This window comes from Herpailurus yagouaroundi, unplaced genomic scaffold, assembly GCF_014898765.1.
Source record: "Herpailurus yagouaroundi ecotype Mexico unplaced genomic scaffold, PumYag 222, whole genome shotgun sequence".
Classification (NCBI taxonomy): domain Eukaryota; kingdom Metazoa; phylum Chordata; class Mammalia; order Carnivora; family Felidae; genus Herpailurus; species Herpailurus yagouaroundi.
This window is the reverse complement of record NW_024412453.1, coordinates 4394792-4417153: the sequence shown is the minus strand read 5'-3', so window position 1 is coordinate 4417153 and position 22362 is coordinate 4394792. Positions and strand designations below refer to the sequence as shown.

General features: G+C 43.5%; 1 protein-coding gene and 1 long non-coding RNA gene across 8 annotated transcripts in view; one reads left to right on the top strand and one right to left on the bottom strand.

Annotated features, from left to right (window-relative positions):
• VPS35L (VPS35 endosomal protein sorting factor like) overlaps positions 1–22362 on the top strand; it is a 101613-nt gene that overhangs the window by 52770 nt on the left and 26481 nt on the right. For 6 of the 7 annotated variants that reach the window (XR_005785585.1, XM_040458912.1, XM_040458914.1 and 3 more), the window contains 8 exons: positions 1838–1918; positions 4579–4641; positions 5754–5839; positions 7290–7370; positions 9301–9364; positions 11822–11920; positions 13452–13529; positions 14368–14482. Coding sequence is in view for 6 of the 7 variants with exons in the window: in XM_040458912.1 (XP_040314846.1) it covers positions 1838–1918; positions 4579–4641; positions 5754–5839; positions 7290–7370; positions 9301–9364; positions 11822–11920; positions 13452–13529; positions 14368–14482 (667 nt within the window). In the remaining variant the exon portion in view is untranslated. The remainder of the gene's footprint in view (positions 1–1837; positions 1919–4578; positions 4642–5753; positions 5840–7289; positions 7371–9300; positions 9365–11821; positions 11921–13451; positions 13530–14367; positions 14483–22362) is intronic. The other variant, XM_040458913.1, reaches the window with a different exon arrangement.
• LOC121019446 (uncharacterized) lies at positions 18217–21887 on the bottom strand. The gene is made up of 2 exons (XR_005785587.1): positions 21262–21887; positions 18217–18591 (listed from the first exon to the last, which is right to left on the bottom strand). It is a non-coding gene; the product is annotated as an uncharacterized LOC121019446 (long non-coding RNA).

Below are 22362 nucleotides of genomic sequence, written 5' to 3'. Positions count from 1 at the left end.
ATTCCCTTAATCTTATCCCAACAAAAAAAATTAGTAATTAATAAAAAATTAAAATCATTCAACGTTCAGATTTCCCCAGTTGTCTTGTATTTTTTTTAATTGTTCAGTCAGGATTAAAATAAGACCCATACATGGCAGTAGACTCCTAAGAGTTCTTTTAAATTACAAATTCTCTCTCTTTTCCCCTCCTCCTTCCCTTCCCCTTTTATCCTCCGTCTGTGATTTATTTGTGGAAGAATTTGGGTCTTTTGTCCCGTAGAGTTTCCCCATCTGGTCTGGCTAGTTGTGTCTTGTGGTGGTGTCCACTGTGTTCTTCTGCTGTCTACTTCCTGTCAGTGGGCAGTTAGTTCTAGAAACTTAATCATCTTCAGATTTGATTTTTTTTGGCCCTGTGGGTGCTGATTTGCTACTTCTCCTGGGAGGCTCATGGTGGCTGGTTGCCTCCCTGTATCGTGGGCAGCCGCCGAAGCTCGTTGCATCTCATAGTTTCTTAGGGGCTGCAAATTGGTGATCCTTGGAATTATTAGCAGCTTTTCTTTGTTTATTAGCTGGGATACTTGTAGAAAGACGACCTCCTCATATCAGGTATTTGGTTACCCTGAAGTGCAAGTTTGTACAGAAAAAGGCAGGATTGATGCTGCTTTTTCTCCTCTGCTAGTTGTAGGATAAGGATTTGATTCCTCAGCATCCTCAAAGGTGACCAGTGAGTAGTTGTTGGTATCTTTCATGGATTTAAATATACTTGAGTTACATTATTCTTGCTGATGCTCATTTGTCCCCTTTGCCCAGTGGGTGTGTCATCAAGTGGCTCCCGAGTCCTTCTGACATGCTCTCCATAGTCTTTGATGCCCTTCTCACTTTCTGTTATAAGATGTTCCAGCTGCCCTGGCATATTTCTAATCCCAGTTTCAGAATCACCACTAAGCTAAATCACTTAACTTGTCTGAGCCTCCACTTCCTCATCTGTGAAATGGGGATAATCCCGTTCATGCCAAGGAGATGAATGAGCATTAAGTGAGAGAATAAATATAACGGCAGCTCTTTAGATGACAGATATGTGTGATACAAATACCTTAAGTAACAAATACCAAGCACTTTACCTGTGAGCTGTGCAGCCTCATAGAGACCTTGCCAGGAGGCTTCACTGTTCCACGGGTCAGTGTACCTTTTCTGTGGAGAGGCAGATAGTAAATATTTGATGCTTTGTAGCTCATACAATCTGTGTCACAAGTATCCAACTCTGTCATTGTATGTGAAAGCAGCCACAGACAATAAGAGTGAGCACAGCCGTGTTCCAATAAACTTTATGCACACTGAAATTTGAGTCTCATAATTTGGGTCATGAAATATTCTTTTGTTTGAATGTAAAAATCACTTTCAGTTCGTGGGCTGTACAAAAATCGGCACAGGCCTGAATTTGGGCTGTGGTTGGCAGACCCCTGATAGAGATGACAAGAGTGAAGTGAGCATCAAGGTCGCTCAGCTCGGAGGGGCTGACTCTGTGCACTTCCCACAATGCCTCGGTGCTCCTGCCAGTGCCTGGGGAACAGCCTGGACAGGCAGGCAGAAAGTGGCACGCTGATTTTACCAGCATCCAGGGAAAGCTGTAACACCCCAAAACCTTTGAGAACAACGTTTTAGTCCTGACCTGGTGCAGACGTAGTTCCCTTCAGGGCTGTGATACAGGTGGAATTTCTCCCCTTATACTATTTCCTGCAGAATATTTGAAACTATTTCCTGGAAGGCATGTGATATATTCTGAAGTTATTTGTCCTTGCCACCAGAAAAACAGCGACTGCCTTTCAGTGTCTAACACAGGTTTATTTTCCCCTCTTAGAAACGAGAGGTGAATACCGTTTTGGCTGATGTCATCAAGCACATGACTCCAGATCGTGCATTTGAAGACTCCTACCCTCAGGTAACGGATTTGCTTCTCTCATTTCCACACTGTTAGAAATTTTATTCTGTTGAATCAAATAGGCATGTTGCATGGGTCAGGCTGTAAAGTCAGATAATCTTTTGTTCGAATCCTAGCTCCGCCGTATCCGCGCCATGCTCACTTTACTCAGTTACTTAACCTTGTGCCTCAGTTTCCTCACCTATAAAATGGGAATAAGAGTCCTACACTCAGAATGGTTGTGAGGATTAGGTGAGATGTCATATGGGATCCTCTGGCACATTTGCTTGGCACCAGTAAATAAAGGGCCTGTGTTTTCCAGTTAAACTAACTTTTTATTTGGAAATAAGGTCCAGCTTCTTGGAAAATTGGAAGAATAGCTCAGAGAACTCCCATTACTCTTTACTAAGATTCACCAGCTGTGAACATTTTCCGTGTTTGCTTTATCAGTATCTTGTGTACACATGCACGCACATCAATATGTGTTTACATTTTTTCTGACTCCTTTGAGGGTATGTTGCATACATCATGTGACTTTGCCTCTGAAGAATTCAGTGAGTGTTTCCTAAGAAGAAGGACATTCTCCGTGTAACCACAGTTTGGGAATCGACTTCAGGGAATTTGACACTTACATTTTCCTATTGGCTACTCCACAGTCCATACTGTAGTTTTGTCAGCGGACTCAATAAAGTCCTTGATATCAGGTATTTTCCCCCCTCCAATACAGAGTCCAGTGAAGCTTCATTTAAAGTAACTTTTGACCTAATTAATAATTGATTTTGTATTTAATAATGTGATGTTCTGGCATTTATTGCCTGTGATCAATTTCTAGCTTAACTTAATACAAGAAAATTAATTACATGTTCTTGTGCGAAGTTTAGAATTCTCTCTAACATTTTGGTAAGAATGTTTTCACCATTTGCAGATTAAAATAGTTCATCATTAGAATTTACTGAGTAGGCACTGACTACCTGACATTTTTCTAGGTGTGATGAAAACAATATATAGTTGCACACAACAGGCTCTTGGTAAGCATCGTTGAGTGAATAAAGCATGTGAGGGCAAAGTTCGTATCCCTTATGGGTCATCAGGATCTTGGGCGCAGATGAAGACTGAGTTGCATTAGAATTTTTGTTGAGGAGCATTTGGTAAGACTTTGATCCTAGGGACCCATTTAATTGAAGACTTTAACACAGTAATTGTACTATAGTCCATTCCTAAGAGAGAGGAATAATTACACCGTACAACTCTGTCATATCTAGAAGCAACGTGTAAAAGGTACCCCAAGGATCAGCCTGCATTCGGGACAGCCGCCCATATGAGTTGTGAGCCCCTTGTCTTAAGTGATTTAAAGAAATGATTTAAACAGCGGTGTTTTGAGTATAAACACAAGTACTTGTCAGTGAATTCTCTCTTCTTGACAGTAGCCGGGGGCAAGGATTTATATTTTCCTTAGAAAAAGCACCTCTGTGGTTCTCCCTGTCAGCAGGACTGGGTACATCTCAGGGTGAGGGCTGGTGGACATCGGTACCTGGGTATTTGGATCCGACCTTACGGACTGTGCACCATCCCGGGGTAGTGAGTGACATGGCCTTTGACTCCACCGGCAAACTCAGTTCATTGCCTCTCCACAGAAGTAGTCAGTAAATACAAGGTCATGATGGGCTAGAACAGGGGTCTGTAAACTGACCCATCGGCCACATGTAGCCCATCAGTTGTTTTTGTGAATAAAGTTTTATTGGAACCAGCCACACCCACTCGTTCACATGTTCTCTGGGGCTGCGTTTGAGCTTCCATAGCTGAGCTGAGCCGTTGTGATGACTCTGTGGCCCTTTGAAGAAGAAGTTTGCCCATCCCTTGCATGTTCATAGCTGTGTCGAATGGAGAGCTTCCCGAGGATACACACGACACTGCTCTAAGGCTCTTACGTGAGCTGTCCCATTAATCCTCACGGTGAGCAAGACACTGCTTTGCTCTCCATCTTACAGAAGACGATGATGAGTCTGAGCAGTGGCTTCCGCAAGACTGCAGACTAATACAGGGCCTAACCCACCCTAATAATTCCCCTTTCCTGAGTGATCCAGGTTTCCCTTATTGTGCTTGTAATTTCTTTTTTTTTTTTTTTTAAATTTTTTTTTTCAACGTTTATTTATTTTTGCGACAGAGAGAGACAGAGCATGAACGGGGGAGGGGCAGAGAGAGAGGGAGACACAGAATCGGAAACAGGCTCCAGGCTCTGAGCCATCAGCCCAGAGCCCCACGCGGGGCTCAAACTCACGGACCGCGAGATCGTGACCTGGCTGAAGTCGGACGCTCAACCGACTGCGCCACCCAGGCGCCCCTGTGCTTGTAATTTCAAATAATGAAAGAAGGTTGCCTTTTAAAAATATCTAAGTTCTGGGGTGCCTGGGTGGCTCAGTCGGTTAAGCGTCTGACTTTGGGTCAGGTCATGATCTCACGGTTCGTGAGTTCGAGCCCCCACGTTGGGCTGTGTGCTGACAGCTCAGAGCCTGGAATCTGCTTCGGATTCTGTGTCTCCCTCTCTCTCTGCCTTTCCCCTACTTGCACTCTGTCTCTCTCTCTCTCTCTCTCACAAATAAATAAACACTTAAAAATTAAAAAGAAAACTAAAAATACCCAAGTTCTATTAAATAAAATGTGTTTTCTGTGTGATTTTGCAGCTTCAGTCGATAATTAAGAAAGTGATCGCCCACTTCCATGATTTCTCCGTTCTCTTCTCAGTGGTAAGTAACGTGCCTTAATTACCTTTGGAAATCTGTTTCTGAGTCAGAGGTTCGCTTGGTGTCCCGGGCCAAAAGAAATACTTAATGGTTCCTTATATAAAGTAGTTAGGTCTAAACAACCTCAGTATTTATGGCATAACAACCTAATCAGCGTCTGAAAAATTAGTACACAGACTGAAAGAAAAATATCATCTGTATTTCTTTCATGACTCACTAACGGGATGTGTGCCTGTCTTGAGCACCACACAGCCTCTCAAACATTGGAGTCAGACTGGACATCCTCTTCCTCCTCTCCTCCTCCACATTGATTTTCATAGGTGACCTTATGTCACACGTGCAGTCTCACATCGAAACTATGAAGTGGTGTTGAAATAATAGTTGTCTCAGTGTCTGACAGAATTGAGATTTTTCTGTTTCCTTCAAACTTTCAAATATCCTATGATGCCCCTTCAAGTTGGCTCTGGTGCCCTGGGCGAGTACAAACCTAGGGGATCCACTTCCCTTCCACTCCCCCCTCTTCTGGCTCCATTCATGTGCACTCACAGGAGTGTGTGTGTGTTTTAATTAAAAATAGAACTTGTTATTTTTTGGACATTTGCCATATTCTTCAAGCACCGTGCTGGACCTTGGCATGCATTGTCTCATACCGTTTTCACAGCGCTGCTGGAAGTAGGAGCACTTAGGATTCCCACTTTACAGATGGGAAAACGGATGCTGGAGGAGGTGGGGTAATGTGAGTGAGGTTGCACAGTTAGTAAATGCACAGTCGGGATGTGGAGGTCACTCTGAATAGCTGACTCTTCTTTCTCTGGTCAGTACAATTGTAAAAAAGACTGAAGCCCATCTTGTGTTTTCTGGAAAAGTCCATGGTCCTCTAAAGATTGCCAGATGGTTCCCAAAATGTTAACTGTCCCAGCCCTGACCCCTGGGAACATGTAAGTGGTTTTAATAGTACTGGGCCCTCTCCCTGCTTTTAGGGGAGTCCTCTTCTGAGCTGCCTTAGAGAGATGAACAACTCTTTCTCTGCTTTGACCTTCGAGGAAAATGTGACCTGCAAATTCCTTCCAGTAACTTGCGTAAATTGCATGTAGAGTGCTTTTTTTTATTTTTAGGAAAAATTTTTGCCATTTCTGGACATGTTCCAAAAAGAGAGTGTCCGGGTGGAGGTTTGCAAATGCATCATGGAAGTTTTTATCAAGTAAGTGTAACACGGCATAACCGGGAGCTGGGATTCCCGATGACCTTGTGAAACCTGTTGATAAGAAATTGGTTTGTGTACTTTTGAAGCCTAATGATATGGATGTATTTAACATCCAAAATAACATTGAAGGGACAACCACATAAAAGGAACAGTCATGATAGAAGTTTGTAATTAGTGCTTAAGAAGACAGAGTAATAAGTATTAGCTGGAGTCCGGCCATCACCTATGTTGTACTCTGATATGCATTTTGGAAGGAGCATTCTGTTAATGAACTCCTTACGGAGTAACATTTTAAAAGATAAAAATAAAGTCATACTCGTCAAGGTCTCAGGACTAGAGAGCTTTCCATCTTCAATGTTTAGATTTGTGATCAATTTTCCTATTTAGTTGATTTCCTTTTGTTGACTAAATCTGTGTTTCCCCAAACTGCCATATTGCTGGTGGAACATAAAATTATTTTAGGTGGCACATGGAGGAGAGATTTTGGTTTTGATTTTAAAAGTTGTAAATTTAGGGGTACCTGGGTGGCTCAGTTTTGGTTAAGCATCCGACTCTTGACTTGAACTCAGGTCATAATCTCGGAGTTCGTGAGTTTGAGCCCCTCATCAGGCGCCACACTGACTGCTTGGGATTTTCTCGCTCTCTCCCTCTCTCTGCCCCGTCCCCTGCTCATTCTCTCCCTCTCCCTCTCCCTCTCCCTCTCCCTCTCCCTCTCCCTCTCTCCCTTTCTCTCTCAAAATAAATAAACTTAAAAAAATACATAAAGACTGTATATTTAATTTAAGGTATATTAGATAATATAATTAGTTTAATTGGTGTTTTCATGTATTCTGTTAGGACAAGGTTAAATTTAAAAAGTTAAAGTTGCTCTAAAGATTAATATATAGATATGGCAAAATAAAATGTATTAAGATGGTACCTAAAGAACCTCAGTTTGGAAAACAGAGTTAGATGTTGCTTGAATAATGTATGTTTTAAGCTTTCCTTATGTTGTCTTCCTAAAAGATTAATTCCATATGCTTGGAACAAATATACCTATTTTCCCCACATAAGGACTTGTTATAAGACCTTGTCCTTCTATATTATTTGAAAAGCCAAATTAATAATTTTGCCTGGCACTCAACACAGTTATAGACAGGTTGTAGACTGCTTTAGAGGGTTCAAGAAATGTAGTAAAAAAACAAACAGGTTTGCCCTTTGCCTGGCTTAGGAATTGCAGCAGTTTTGTAGGATTTACCATAATTTTAGGAGAAGTTAGAATATGTGTAGAAAAGCAAACTTGTTATTGAAAGAAGAGTTAAGAGAAAAACAGAATATTGCCCATTACATGTTCAGTGCCAGCTGGGTAATTTGCTGTTTCTCAGATATGTGCAGATGAGAAACTCATCCATATTTTCATTGCTGTGGGTGGACATCGCTTTTACCATTGTCTTTAAATGTCTTGTAGGCATCAGCAGGAGCCCACAAAGGACCCCGTCATTCTGAACGCCCTTTTGCACGTTTGCAAGACCATGCATGACTCTGTGAAGTAAGCCACGCTAAAGGCTGAAACATAACATGGATTGGGTCTTAATACCATGTAAATAGTACATTGGGGAATTACTGCTTTAAGCTGCCACTGTGAATAATATCATTTTGTGGTGTCTATTAAAATTCTTGCTAATGAGGACATTCCAGCCCAGAAGAAGAGAGAGTGAGGGTAACCTTCCTGCAAACATGAGATGGCAGATGTTTTTACACAGGGATTTCTGTTGAGAGAAAAAGACTGGTTTCATCCAAGTGAACTCAAACTCCATGTCTCCTGGAGATTTGAGAGCAGCAGATAGGGGAGTAATGAGTTCACTCATCCAGTAACCTAAGCTTCAGATTTCTCTCATTATTAGCCAGCTATTTGAAATTCAAATGAAATGGCATATATTCCTTACATGAAGGGCTCTAGTTGTTTGGCAGACTTGAGGCCCAGTCCTGTCCATCCATTGGCCTCACCTTTTGGGTCAAAGGCCAAATTATGACTCCTTTGCTTTCTAGTTGTTTTTTTCCTTACGTGTTTCCACTTGGTTGTGTTTGAAGCAGTTCCTGCTTATTTGTGGCTTAAATTTTAGTCCCCAAAGAATTTTTAAAGCACAGCAGCTTGATTCAGTGGAAAATGTTCTAAGAATTGAGAAAATGGTTTTGGAACTTAACCATCAACAAGATGAATTGTATTTCTTTTTTTTTCTTCTGAATTTTGGAATCTTTGTTTTCATGGCTTTGTGTTTGCAACCTCAGGAAGAGTTATAAAAGTAAAAATATCAAGACTTTTCATAATAAATGGAACCAATGAACTTTTTAATTGAGCAAAAATAGAAATAAAGGCACAAAACACATCCAGAAAGGCACTCTTATTGGTAGGATCCTGGGTTTTAGCTTCAGTAACATGGCAGGTTTATTTCTCTCTTGCTAAAGGTGTGAGACCAGAAGGTTGGGGTAGGTAGGTCTGCTTTAGAGCACCAGCCAGGTCCCTGCTGTCTCGTTGCTCTGCTATCCCTCGGGGATGTTGTCCTTGTCTTCCTGGGGGCAGCTGGCTTACCTCCACCATGGGCATGTATAGCCCATGGGCATTGATGGACAGTAGTTTTCTTTCTGGGAGGAAACTTGGAAGGCTCACCACCACTTGTGCTTCCATCCCATTGGCCAGAACTGTCATATGGTCACACCCAGCTACAAAGGAGGCTGGGAAATGGGAATCTCAAAGAATGAAAGGGACATTGCTTTGTTAGCGGGTGGTAAGCAGTCTTTGCCAGTACTTTCCCCTAGAACGAACCAGTACACAAGAAACTTGGCTCCTGTTTGCTGTAGGCTCTTAAGTTTTCTTTAAAAATAAACTTGGGGAACTGTTAAGAGGCCTTCACGTGTGTAATGAAAACTAAGGACGTGGCATTTTCTTATTTATATTAGTATTAATATTGCTATTAAATAGAGGTAGTTGCCATCTGTAATGTACTTTAAGATGCCTCCCCAGAGTGAGCTGGATTGATGGATGGAGAGGGAAGGGGATAGTTATGTGATAGAGCAGATACTGTAAAAGGATAATTGTGGGATCTGGGTGCTGGATGTATGGATGTTTGCTGTAAATGTCTTTTGACTTTGCTCCATGTTTGAAATTTTTTACGACAAACTGTTGAACTAAACTCCTCTGAAATATAAAGTTTGAAGTTGGACCTTGCTGTCCAAATTCCAAGGGAAAGAAAGTGAACTTTTCTTGGAAACACCGTCTTTGAGACAGATGAGAAACACACACTTAAATTATGTTCATTTAGATTATATATTTTCACCAAAAGAAACACAGCCTGTTGGGAGTTTTTTAAATCTAAAAAATGCACAATGTTCTTACCTGTTAAATTGTTTGCTTCTTCTGTATCCTTTAGAAACTTGCATTTATTACCTCGATGTTAATTATGTACAATTATTGATTTTAGTGCACTCACTCTTGAGGATGAGAAAAGAATGCTGGCATATTTGATTAATGGATTTATAAAAATGGTAAGTCTTGGGGAAAAAGTTGCAGTGCGCTTGGAATGTGATGTAATTGTTTACTCTTACTCCGGGGAAAGCAGTTAACATTATGTTCCCTGGTGCTTTTCATTTTTATTAAGATAAGATGAAATTAGAAAACATCTTACATTAGCCAGCACTCCCCTGGGGGCAAAGAGAGCCAAGACAAACTGGCTTAAGGAAAAAATAAAGGGGAGGGTGGGGTGGGGGACTTATTGGCTCATGTGACACGGAGTCCAGGAATGGAGCAGCTGGACACGGGTGTCTCTGTGGTGTCGTCAGGACCTGCCGTCTGTGTGTCTTTGGCCCATGGTTCTGCTCTCGGGATGTCCTCCCAGGCAGCCTCACTCCCCTCAGGGGCTCTAGGTTTCCATTCCTTCCAGCGCTGCAGCCCAGCAGGAAGTGTTCCAGCAGAAGTCCTGGGACTGAGTCTCTAGATTGATTTGGGTCACTGGCTCATCCCTGCATGAATTGCTGCGCTGAGGGGGAATGAGCACACGGACTGGCCAGGCCCGGGAGACATGCATACGCCTGGGCAGCCCAAATCACGTGGACCGGGAGTGGGGACAAGGGGCTCCCTGAAGCCCCCGATGTGCTGCTCATCAGGTGATGGTAAAAAATGGTTTGGGCGGGGGATGGGTGTGGACACAATGCCAAGCACCTGCTCTCCCATTGTTTTAGTTACCTGTTGGTGCATAACAACTCACCCCAAAACTTAGCAGCTTTAAATATTGGTGTTTTATTCATTCGTAACGATCCTGTGGGTTGAATGTGTGGCCAGGCTGCTCTGTGTAGCAGGATTGGGGCCACGGAGGATCCACACGGCCTTGCTCACTTGTATAGGGTCTTGCCGTTGGGGCCTCATTTCTCATCCGTGTGGCCTCTTACTCTCTGCTCTTCTGCCATTGTCCAGCTGTCTCCACTGAGCTCTCTTACGTGGTGCAGGCACAGAGGGAAGCCGCAGGCCTTTTAAGACCAAAGTTAAGAAATTGCACCGTGACCGGTGCTGCCTCCTGCTTTGTTCTCTTGGTCAGAGGGGTCACAGGGTTATCGCCTTGGAGGGGAGGGAAGAGTCCACGGGGACCCTGCAAAACCACAAGCCATGTGGGAGCGATTGTTCAGCCTTCTTTGGGAATGACCCACCACACCACCCTAGCCAGAACCACCTTTGCTTTAATCCTGGGTGTGCAAAGCTAAAATACCAACTGCTGCCAGTATCCTCTTCTCATACGAATGTCAAGACAAAAGCTGACCAAGATGAAAATCACCAGATCCCTGTGAAAATAACCTTGAACATGTGACTGGTTCAACAAGAGGGTCAGTGCTAATTGTTCAACTGACTCTGTAGATAAAATCCATTTCGATGCAAAATCAGAATCAGCCTTCCAATTCCCATGTTAGGAAATGCACCTTTTACCAGGTGACTCTCCTTGTCCTTGACTTATACGCTGATCAGGTGGCATTTTAGCCTTTTATGGCTTTGTCTGAAAGCCACCAAGTTACAGTGGAGAATATGAGGAAATAAGATGTGAAACCTGATAGCTATAATGGAAATAGCAATGTTAAACCCCCTCTGGACAAAAATGATTGCTGTAACAGTAAAGTTTATCCTACTAACCAGCTGTTCATAAATTGGAAGAAATGGGGGGAAAGGGGATTTTTATTGATGGAGAAACTTCCATCTATGGCTCCAGCAGCCACCAGTAAGTTGCTGAGGTTGGATTCCCCATCAGGAGGCAGAAAGGTGTGGCTCTTATTAGGGAAAACCCTCTGACAAATGGTGCTCAATAACCAAATTGATGTTCCGTGAAAAGGCCATAGCCAACAAACACAATTCCATTATTTCCTTTCCGGTGGTTTCCATCTAGCCTGGGAAACTCTATTTACATTCTGAGATTCTGCTCTGAACCCTTTGGTCTTTTTATTTTCTAGTCCAGTGCTCATGTCATAAAGATGAGGTGGTAATGGTAATATTTCAGTTACACACTGGGCAAAGTAATGTAAAGTCTAATTGGAGTAGATTCCAGCGTGCTCGTGTGTGTTTGTGTACCCCTGACGTTTCCACCTATTCATTGCTGTTGGCGGGAATTTTGATGACTTCTCATCTCAGCACTTTCCCTCCCACATAACGCTCAGGGAAAACTCTTTTTTTTTATTATTATTATTATTAAAAAATTTTTTTTAACATTGATTTATTTTTGAGAGAGACAGAGCGTGAGCAGGGGAGGGGAGGAGAGAGAGGTAGACACAGAATCTGAAGCAGGCTCCAGGCTCTGAGCCTAATGCTGGGCTTACACTCAAGAACGGCAAGATCGTGACCTGAGCTGCAGTCAAATGCTTAACAGACTGAGCCACCCAGGCGCCCCTCAGGTAAACTCTTTTCCATGCTATGTGCTTACAGTTGCCTAGAGATAACACTCTCAGCATCGTTTTCCTTGCTTCCAGGTGTCCTTTGGCCGTGATTTTGAACAGCAACTAAGTTTTTACGTTGAGGCTAGGTCAATGTTTTGCAACCTGGAACCTGTTCTTGTGCAGTTGATTCACGTAAGGATTTTCATGTATTCGTTTGTTTTCTCAATCAAATTTATTGTTTATATGCCAGGCCTGGAGTTTAACCTGGGATTCTTGTGGCCCCATAACACTCCTGTTCTTTAGGGCGTAAAAGGTGGTTTTTCAAAGATTAATCCAGTCTGCAATTTTGCTTAAGTCTTTGGATGGTTTTTACTGACCTCTTTTGCTCTGAAATTAGCATACTCTCATTCCCATATGCCAGTGGCAAAGTGAGTTACATGATTAGTTACTTATAGAAATAACTAACCTGTGGTCCTTGTAGCTTAACCAGAGTCCCAACATTGTTAGATCATGGTAGCTTTTCATGGGGCCCTCAGGCCAAAAGAAAGAAATAATGGTTCTGTTTATTAGACAGTTAGACTCAAACAGTTTGAGTATTTATACCCTAACAATTGGATAGCTCTTTGAAATAACACCATATGTAAATTGAAAGAGAAATAACATATCTTTATTCTTAAATAATCACAATTACTTAAGTGTGTGTGTCTACTGGGCAGTGCACAGCTTCTCAAACCTTAGAATCGGGTTGGCATCACTACCCTTGTTTCTTGTTCCACATTGATTTTTTTTTTCCACATTAATTTTTGCACACTACTTGCTTTTGATCAGAGCAGCTGCTGAAAACCCGTTTCACAAAGATAGAATGTCGCTGTAAGCAACAGTGCGGTCCAGTGTTGAATCTGTGGGCCACCTCATACCCGTTCTTGACACAGTGTTCAAAAATTGAACATTGCTCTGTTGCCCTAAAATAATCGCACTACCCCCATGAGTTTGCTACAGCCCTCGAGGATGTCACACGACACAGTTTGGGAACCATAGGACCGAACTTCTCAACTTGTGGAAAGATTCCTCAAGGCTCTTGAATTGCTTCACATAAACTCAAGGAGAGCAACCTTTTTATTTGGTTGCTGGTTATCAGGGTATGTGAACTTAAGTTCTAAAGGTAGAGACCTCATCTGGAATTTAGTGGGAGGTAATAGTGCTCACCTTGTAGGGTTGGGGGATTAAGTGACCTAATGAGGGTACGGCTCTTAGAACAGCACCCAGCACCTATGTCCTCTAAGTTCAATGTGGGAGCTATTACTTCTGTTCTTACGGTTCATGTTACTGTTGCATCGCTGACTTGTGTGGTTTGCTCACAGATTTGGAGATTTCTTTTAGGATCTCTAAGATCTCAAGCTTCGTGTGTAGGATTTCTGGAAATTAAGTGAACCCTGGCTATTCATTAAACCAGAAAATGGCCATTCCCAGTGCCGACTGATAGGCAGGAGTGCCTTTTGTTCTTACCGTCTTGGAGATGTTTGCTCAAGCCGAGGGGGAATCAGGCCTGATGGCCCCTCTGGCATTTCAGGGTTCAGCATTAGCCAGTCTGGGCCCCAGATAGCATGTTCTTACTGACTTGTATGCAGTTAATATCCAGATCTCTATGGGAGACATGAATCTGAGCCAGCTATCATTCCATAACCATTTCTGTTTTGTTTTGTTTTTTAATTAATAAACCCAGAGTGTAAACCGGTTGGCAATGGAAACAAGAAAAGTAATGAAAGGAAATCATTCCAGAAAGACGGCTGCATTTGTGCGGGTATGTTCTAGAGAGAAGACTCAGACTTTGAACCCTAATGAGTTGTTTGATTTGTAAGTTTCTAAATTGCTCTTCCCAGAAGACAAGTGTGTCCTAAGGGTGGTTCAGTATTGATTTTCCAGATGAACTTTTCCTTGAGTATCTACTGAGTCACCAATTTTCTTACTATTTTCAAAAGAAATGATCAAAGATGTCTCACCTTGGATATGTGTTATGGAGGAGTGGTTGAACGATGGATTGCAGTTTTGTGCCAGCCGAATTATCTCCTGCTTATGCCTGTAACTGGAAGGTCTACTACCTTCATCCCCCTGGAAAAGTTCTCAACTGTGAAAAAAAAATCCACCTTCTTGAGTGTGCCGCTCAAAATTTGTATCAAAGTAATACATATCTGTGTTTTTAAAAAAATGGAGTTGTACCAAAAAGAAGGCAGCAAGAAAAAAAGTATACCATCCCACCCTGACCTCATACCTCTTTCCTCAGAGACAACCACCTCAAACCCTCTTTGAGCAATTTCTTCTTGTAATTACCTCCATATTTTTAAGTAATTGGTTTCAGATTCTGCTTCTTATTCAACGTCGGGTGTTAATCTATTTCCTTCGATGATGGATGAGGATTTATTTTTCTTACACCCTTACTCTCCTCACTTGCCCCTCCCCGTCCTCCCACAGACACATCTGGAGTGTATGTCGCAGACTCAAGAGGGGAAAGTTGGGGCTCAGAATGAGGAGACTAATTAAGTGTTTTTGCTTGAAAATACGTGACGGATGAGAACAGGAGGACCAGTCTGCCGTGATGGTACTGCTGATGTAACCTGTGGTGTTTCTCCCCCTCCTTCTAGGCCTGTGTTGCCTACTGCTTCATTACCATTCCCTCCCTGGTGGGCATCTTCACGCGCCTCAACCTCTACCTGCATTCTGGTCAGGTTGCCTTGGCCAACCAGTGCCTTTCCCAAGGTAAGCCCGTCATTCTCACCTCTGAGCATTTCCTGGCTGCTTAGGAAAGCTGGCTCAGCTGTGTGTGTGTGTGCGTGCGTGTGTGTGCGTGCGTGTGTGTGTGTAAAGAGAGAGATTCTTTTAAGGAAAGAAAAAAATAACTGATCAATACCTGATGAGTTTTAAATCTGTTTCTTTAGCAGGAAGCACATTGGACATACACACCTTTATAGAATCAGACAGATTACAGAGGGAAGCTATTTGCCTGTAAGGACCTTCTGAAATCTGTCTCACACGGGCCAGGTCAGGCAGCTCAGGATAAGTGCGCGTAGAGAATGTTACAAGTTAGAACTACTTCCTCACAGTAGATTCCTGTTTATTTTTTGTTGATGTTTGTTTGTTTGTTTGAAACCCCAGAGACCTACACATAGAATCTAATAAGTATAGAAAGAATACTCTCCACAGGTTACTTTTAGTGATAAAAATTGTGCTCAAGGCCCATTCCTGTACTAGGTATAGGAGCCAACTGGTTTATTTGGGAGGCGATCCCCGAGAGTGTCCGTAGAGTGATGGGGGCGCTGAGACAAGGAAGGGAAGGAAGCCAACAAAAGGTGTGCTTCTGGGCAGGTTACTGCTGTGGGCGGCTGAGATATGTTCCCCCTGGGGACCTCTGGGACGGGTGTCGAACGGCCTCGGCACTGCCTTGCCAGGAGAATTGGGTTATTTACTCTTTATTCGGCCATTGACTGAGGGCTGCTTCTGGGTCATCAGCTGCACCCTGCCCTGTTCTCCACTTGACCCAAAAGAAAGCCCTCAGGCGGAGTGTTGGAGGTCGCACATATTTGCTACAGGAGGCGCTTGTCACCCCCTGGGACAGGAGGTATCCATCCATCAGGCCGAAACACAAAGAGTATAAGAGCTCCATTTATGGAGCATTTTTATGTGGCGAGCTCTTGGCACACACTCTTATTTCAACCTCCCGATGGCCACATGAGGCAGGCCTGGGGCTGGTGCCTGCTTTCCCAAGTGAGCCCCCAGGGCTCCGTGGCCAGCACTCAGCCCCTCATCTGTCCGACTCAAGGCCGTGCCTCTCACTGCCGACAGAGCATTTGCAGTGCCCACAATTGGGAAGCTTCAGTGACTAACTTGAGGGCTTCTTTGACACCAGTGGGTTGATGTTTTCAGTCATGGTCTGCCCTCCACTGCCATCTCCCACCTGACCTCACAGGATAAAGCCAAGGTTAGTGATCCACCACGTGGTGCCTTTGGTTTGGATAGGCTCCCTGGGTGGGTTGGAGAGTGGTCCTTGGCATGGCAGTTCTGGTATGTTGATCTGTATTTTCATTCACCTGGGGCAGTTCTGGGCACTGAGGTCTCCAAATATGATCGCTACCCATGAGCCTTTTCAAACTCCGCTTAATTTTGCTTCTGACTCCTGAGGACTCCAGTAGCCTCCCACCACATTTGGAATTGCATCCAACACCCTGCCTGTGAGTCCTCGTGTGTTCTGGTGCCTGCCTGCCTTTTGTCCTCGTCTTCCACCACACTTAAGCCACACTGGCCTTCTTCTGTTCTTTGAACATGCTAAGCTGTATTCCAGTTCAGAGTCTTTGTGCTTGCTGTTCCCTCTTTATAAAATGATCTTCCCCCGGGGGCTCCTGGGTAGCTCAGTTGGTTGAGTGTCTGACTCTTGGTTTTGGTTCAGGTCATGATCTCAGTGGTGGGACCAAGCCCCTCGTGCTGGGTGTGGAGTCTGCTTAAGGTTCTGTCTACAAAATAGATAAACATAAGGGAAGGGAAGCAAAAATAATATAAAAACAGGGAGGGAGGCAAAACATAAGAGACTTTTTTTTTTTTTTTTTAACGTTTATTTTTGAGACAGAGAGAGACAGAGCATGAACGGGGGAGGGTCAGAGAGAGGGAGACACAGAATCCGAAACAGGCTCCAGGCTCCGAGCTGTCAGCACAGAGCCCAGCGTGGGGCTCGAACTCACGGACCGCGAGATCATGACCGAAGTCGGCCGCTTAACCGACTGAGACACCCAGGCGCCCCAAGAGACTCTTTATAGAGAACAAACTGAGGGTTGCTGGAGGGGTTGTGGTTGAGGGGATGGGCTAAATGGGCAAGGGGCATCGGGGAGAACACTTGTTGGGATGAGCACTGTGTGTTATATGTAGGGGCTGAATCACTGGATTCTGCTCCTGAAATCATTGCACTATATGCTAACTAAGTTGGATGTAAATTAAAAAACAAAACAAAACACAACACCGGTCTGGCTGAATGCAGCTTCCTAGTCTCTCATGCTCTGTACCATCCCCGTGATCGTCATTATGCTGTTGATCTGTTGTTTTCTTATTGCATATGTTGCTTATTGTCTGGACATCCAGTCTCCCCACCTGCCCTTGTCGTGTGTGGGTAAACACTTCTAGTGCCTGCTTTGGTAAGGATGATGGGTTAGCAAGAAACAAGTTAAAACAAAAATGAACAGGCACCACCAAAAACCTGATGCCATGCAAAATGAAGAGTAGAGTGGATTAATTAGCTTAGGTGCTTAGGTTGATGTATGAAACTTAACATCTTACTATAAACTGGCTCCCTCTTAAAAAGTTCAGGAACAGTACAGTTAATGTAGGAACGCTCGAATTTGGCCTAACTTGAAACACTGGGAACAGATTGTGAACTGCAGGTACCAGAGCAGAGAACTGTAAGTGGGGGCTCTAGAAGCCTCGATCTTTCTCCTCCCAACTTACAGACTAAGACCATGATCTAAAGTATTGTAGATTCCAGGCAAGCTTATTATGACTGGACTCCATATGGGGCTTCATGCAATTTTTTTTTTTTAAGGCAAAAATTCTTAAGCCAAATAAAGTCTCCCCTATCATCAAAGATTTGCTGCTCTAAGAACTGTTCTTCAAGAGCCCTGGGTGGCTTTTGCTCTCCTGTGCTGCCCTGTAATGACCTCGGTCCACACCAGGAGATAAGCAGCATCGGAACAGCCTGGTACCCGCTGTGCGGGTGATTAGTGCCCTCGGTGTTAGAGTTCTGGACCTCCTCATCTGCCTCATCCCACACTTCAAGCCACTGCAGGAGGAGCAGGAATGTGGCATCCACTTCATGTTTAATAATTTATCTGATGATTTTTACTCTAGTCTCTAAATGCTATGGCACTAAACCTTAAAAGCCTATGATTGTTGTTCCGAAAGCCACATGCAGCGGTTGTGGCCAAAATAAATAATACATTCAATTACTGAGCATGGGAAGGCTAAATATAAATTAAATGAAGCTTGTGGAAATGGGCCACTGTTGTTCACCCCCCCCACCCCCACCTTAAACACCCTCCCTCTCAGCTGGTTAGAAAACAATTCTCTTCCCCCAGTCCACTTTCTGGCCTCCCTTGATCCAGCTTCAGTGGTATGTATCTTCTTTATCGGACAGTGGCTTTGCCAGCACTGGGTCCAGCCTGACGTTAAACTCCCATTGAACTCTCAGCCAGCGCTGTGTGGGATGCTGATGGAGGCTTTTTACAGGGGAGGCCCAGTTCTGGTCCTATGGACGTACTGAGGTAGTAGTACATAGAGTGGGATGTGGGGGGGATTTGTTTCAAAGCCACCCATTGTCCCAGTAGTGAGGAGAAATGGGGCTTGTGCCCCTCACCTGGAGATGCCTGTTTATCTTTGCTTTCAGCCACTTCATTAGATAAGTGCTTGCTCTTGTTTGTGAGTGGTTCTTCCCAGAAGATTATTACCAGGCCACAGCAGGAACAAATTTTTTTGCCCTTTACTTTTGTCTTGGTACCTTTATCTTTACAGTTTCTAATCTGAGAAAGGAGGATGGTTTCACAATGGAAGTCATGTTTCAGATGGGGCTTAGGAGGAGAACTTATCAGGCGGAGATGGGGAGGAGAGAAGGAACAGTTGGCGCTCCAGGTGGGGCCAAGGGCTTGAGCAAAGGCATGGGAGGTGGGGAAGCCCATGGTGTATTTGGCCAGCAGCGGGATGTCAAGATGAGTCCCTCACTGCTGGTCTCCCAATCTGGACTCTGCCACTCACCAGCAGGGTGCCCTTGGCCAAATTGGCCTTTTTGTGCCTCAGTTTCCTCATCTGTCAGGTGGAGGTGATGGCTATGGTACCTGTCACAGATTAAATGAGAAAACGTACTCAGAGAACTTGACTCACTGGCACACAGTAGCTGCTCAGTAAATATTAACCTCATAGAATTGTCTCTCAAAAGACAAAAGTATGCTGTGGAGTTCTCCATACAATGCCACCTCTGTGGTTTCAGGCTTCTGAAAGCAAACTTGTCCGAGGCACAACCTTGAGAAATCCACAGGAAAGATGATTATTCTTTGAAGATTAACCTGCTGAATTACCCTGGGGGAAAAAAATCAAAACGGGTATGCAGTTCCTCCAAAGACAAAACAGTAGAGAAAACAAGCAAAATGGTTTTGTTCTTTTATTAATAATAATGCTTTCCACTCCTATAGAATTGTCTCCCCCTCCTTTTAAGTTGTACATTTTTATTTATTTTTTGCATCTTTATCCTTCAGAGCTTACTCACAAGCCAGTTCTTAGGGAAAACCAGCCTTGGCCTCTCCACCCCTAAACAAACTAAGAGTGAGATCAGGTTATTCTAGATGTGTTATCTTGGCACTTTTCCCTCACTGGACTTAATGCTGTTTTATTTAGCAAGTTAATAAGTAAATGTCCACTTTTCTCCCTTGCAAGAGTATCCGCTCCATGAAATCTGACGTGTCTTGTTGGATGTTGCATCCCTGGCTCCTGGCATGTTGCCTACCACACGGGTGCTCAAGAGGTGCTGAATGAATGAATGGCAATCCTATGATAATAATGGTTGATAATTCTTAATAATATCAATACATGTAAAATGGTACCCAAGCTTTTCATTGTACGGAAATAACTACTAAGTAACCCTGCTGTTGAGAAGAGAGTCCCATCAGAGCCTTCTAGTAGGTTTTACATAACTTCTTTTCATAGTTTTAGGTAAAAGAAAACAAGTTAGGCTCAAACATATGCCAAGCTGTATAGACCTGTTGAATGAAGCTACTTTGCTGGTTTGGTCTGTGAGGAACCCAAAAAAGCAGAGGAGAGGCTGTGGCCTGCTACTAGGAGGCCCACTGACCACTGTGAACCATCACGGCTAATGGAGGTGGCCTGGATGGCAGGGTGGAGGAGAGAGAGCGTTTTTTATCCTCCTGGAGAATGATGGGTGGCTTGTGATGGAGAAAAGTATCCTCTATCCACTTACCAAGTCACTGGGGTTTATGCTTAAGGTCACATTTACTAGTTCTGTTGACAGGCCATCCTCTGAAGAATGTGTTTGATGTGACTGTTCTCACAAACCCTCTGGTGATCATGGACAAAGCAGGTTATTTTTGCCAGAACAATTTATGTGGGCACGTGGCATGAAACTCGTCATCCATGTTCACATGTCCATCCACTTTACAGAATACAAGGGCCTGGGATGGAGGGCAACCCATAGTGCAACCCACAGAAAAGGAGCAGGGCAAGAGTCTCCCTGTAAGTTCACTTAGCTCTTTATATTAGTAAATATCAACGATTTTCTTGTTCCCGCCAGCATTTCTTGGCCATTTTTTACACACAAGCCACTGTGCCAAGCATTGTGCCAGAAAAGGAATGCACTTTGAGACTGTGTGCTAATAGGGGAGAGTGAATCTGTTTACAGTTAAACAAGGCAGCTTGTGATAAATGTTGTGCAAGATTTCATAAAACGTGCGATAGAATTTTAAGGGAGAGAAAGCTGACCCTTTGGCTTAGAAGAGGAAAAAAAACACACACACACAAAGCTTTTCAAAACAGGTGGCATTGAGGAGCCTGGAGGAAAAGGAGGATCTTTATATGCTGAAATGAGGCAGAGGGCATTCTAGGCTGAGACAGCAGCCAGGTGCAAAGGCCTACAGGCTGGAAACAATGCATCTGGAAAGAATGGGTAAGAGATCAAGTTAGGAAGATAGTTTGGGGCCTGATGAGAACTGAAAATTCCTGCAAAGCTATCTAGTCTTATTCAGTATGTAGTATTTGCTTGGTGGTTTATGTTCATTTTACAGATGAGGATACTGTGGCTCAGAAGTGTGACATGACTTGCCCAGGACCGTCCAGCTAATAAGTGGCCTGATCTGACTTCAAGTGCTCTTTCCACCCCTGAGCTTCCCTGAAATGGGTTAGTTCCTCTAAACCCTAATACAAAGTATTATTTCTAACCCTGGGTGTATGTGGTTGCTGGAGATCAGTTGTTACAGATTGAACATTAGATAAGTTTATGTAGAAAACAACCAGAATTAAGATGAGGGTTAGTTAATCTTTTCTGCTTCGGGAAATCCAAACCTAATATCCGCAGAGACATCTTCACAACCTCCTGTGAGCCATTGCAGAGATGGTAGGAAGGTGTGTTCACTGTGCATTAGCCCCAAAGACAGGAGTCCGGTGACATGGGTAGCACATTGGACTGAGAAGTCACTTCTATGACCCCAGTGGACTTTCACAGTGTGTTGATAATCGGTGAATTGAAAAGGCATTCTGCATAAACCACATGGCAAAATCAAGGTTAGATTAAGCTGTCATTGATAACAATTAAGCATTAATGAATAAAGTATTTAATTGTTTCTGGGCATTCATATTTCTTTAAATCTTACTCTGTATACATTACATATTATCAAATTAGTGGCTCCTTCAGTCCTCAAACTTAACTGCTGTAATAACAAATTCTATTACAAAAACACAGTGTAGTCATAAATAGTGTTAAATCTCTATGGATAACTCACCTGTGGACGATCAATTGGCCATTTGGACTCTGAGGCTTTACCCAAAGGCAACCCTGTCACTTGGTGACAGTGCATCTTCAGTGCAGACCAAAGTTCAGCCTGCTGAAACAAAAATCCCATGGGCTGAGTGACTTCAGTGACAAACATTTGTCGCTCAGGGAAGCCCAAGACCAAGCTACCAGCAGATCAGTGTCTGACGAAGACTTCTTGGCTCATAGACTGCCATCTTCTCACTGTGTACTCACATGTGGAAAGAGAGAGTTTTCTCTGGGGCCTCTCATATAAGGGCACTGATCCCATTTGTGAGGGCTCCACCTCATGATTTCACAACTTAGTGTTCCCACCAGTACCATCTTTGGGGGTAGGATTCCAGCATACGGATTTGGGGGTAGGGTGGAAGGACATTAACAGTCCAAAATACAAAGTTTGAGGCGGTAAGCTGCGTCCTGACATTACATCTGTACAGTAGTTTCCATTATACTGATGTTGTCACTCCAAGCCTACACTCATCAAGAGACAGAAAATGTTGAAGACTGTAAAGATGTTTAGCAACAGGGTTGTTAGAACTTGTGGAGTGTAGCCAGAATCCCGCTTTGATCAAGTATATTCAAGGGACAGGAAGGAGTCTTTCACCTTCTTGTGATGTTTTGTCCCAAGAAATCACGATGCCCCCTTTCTTAGAGAGCTGGACCCAGGGCTCTCTGTCTCACGTGTCCAGGAGGGCATGTGATTTTGAAGGTGTGTTTGGGAGTGGAGTGGCTTCTGAGCTCTTGTTTAGCCCTGGGATTTTATGGCTCTGACAAGTAGTATAGACTTCCATTAGCAGTGACCTAATCTGTTATTTAAAAAACCAAACGCCACCTCTGAAGGTGGGTCATTGCTTCTTGACTGTGTGTTTAGATTCATGTGCTGAATCCTAGTCTGTGTTGACAATGCTGGGGACACAAAAGGATCACCTGACTCTCAGAGGTCACAAGTCTTGAGTTTATGTTACCATGTATGGAGGGTGTTTGGGGTACCGACTTGTTTCCCACTGAATAATAGACAGCTTGTACGTTACTTTAAATCTTAATGATTTTTACTAAAAAAATTTATTTCACG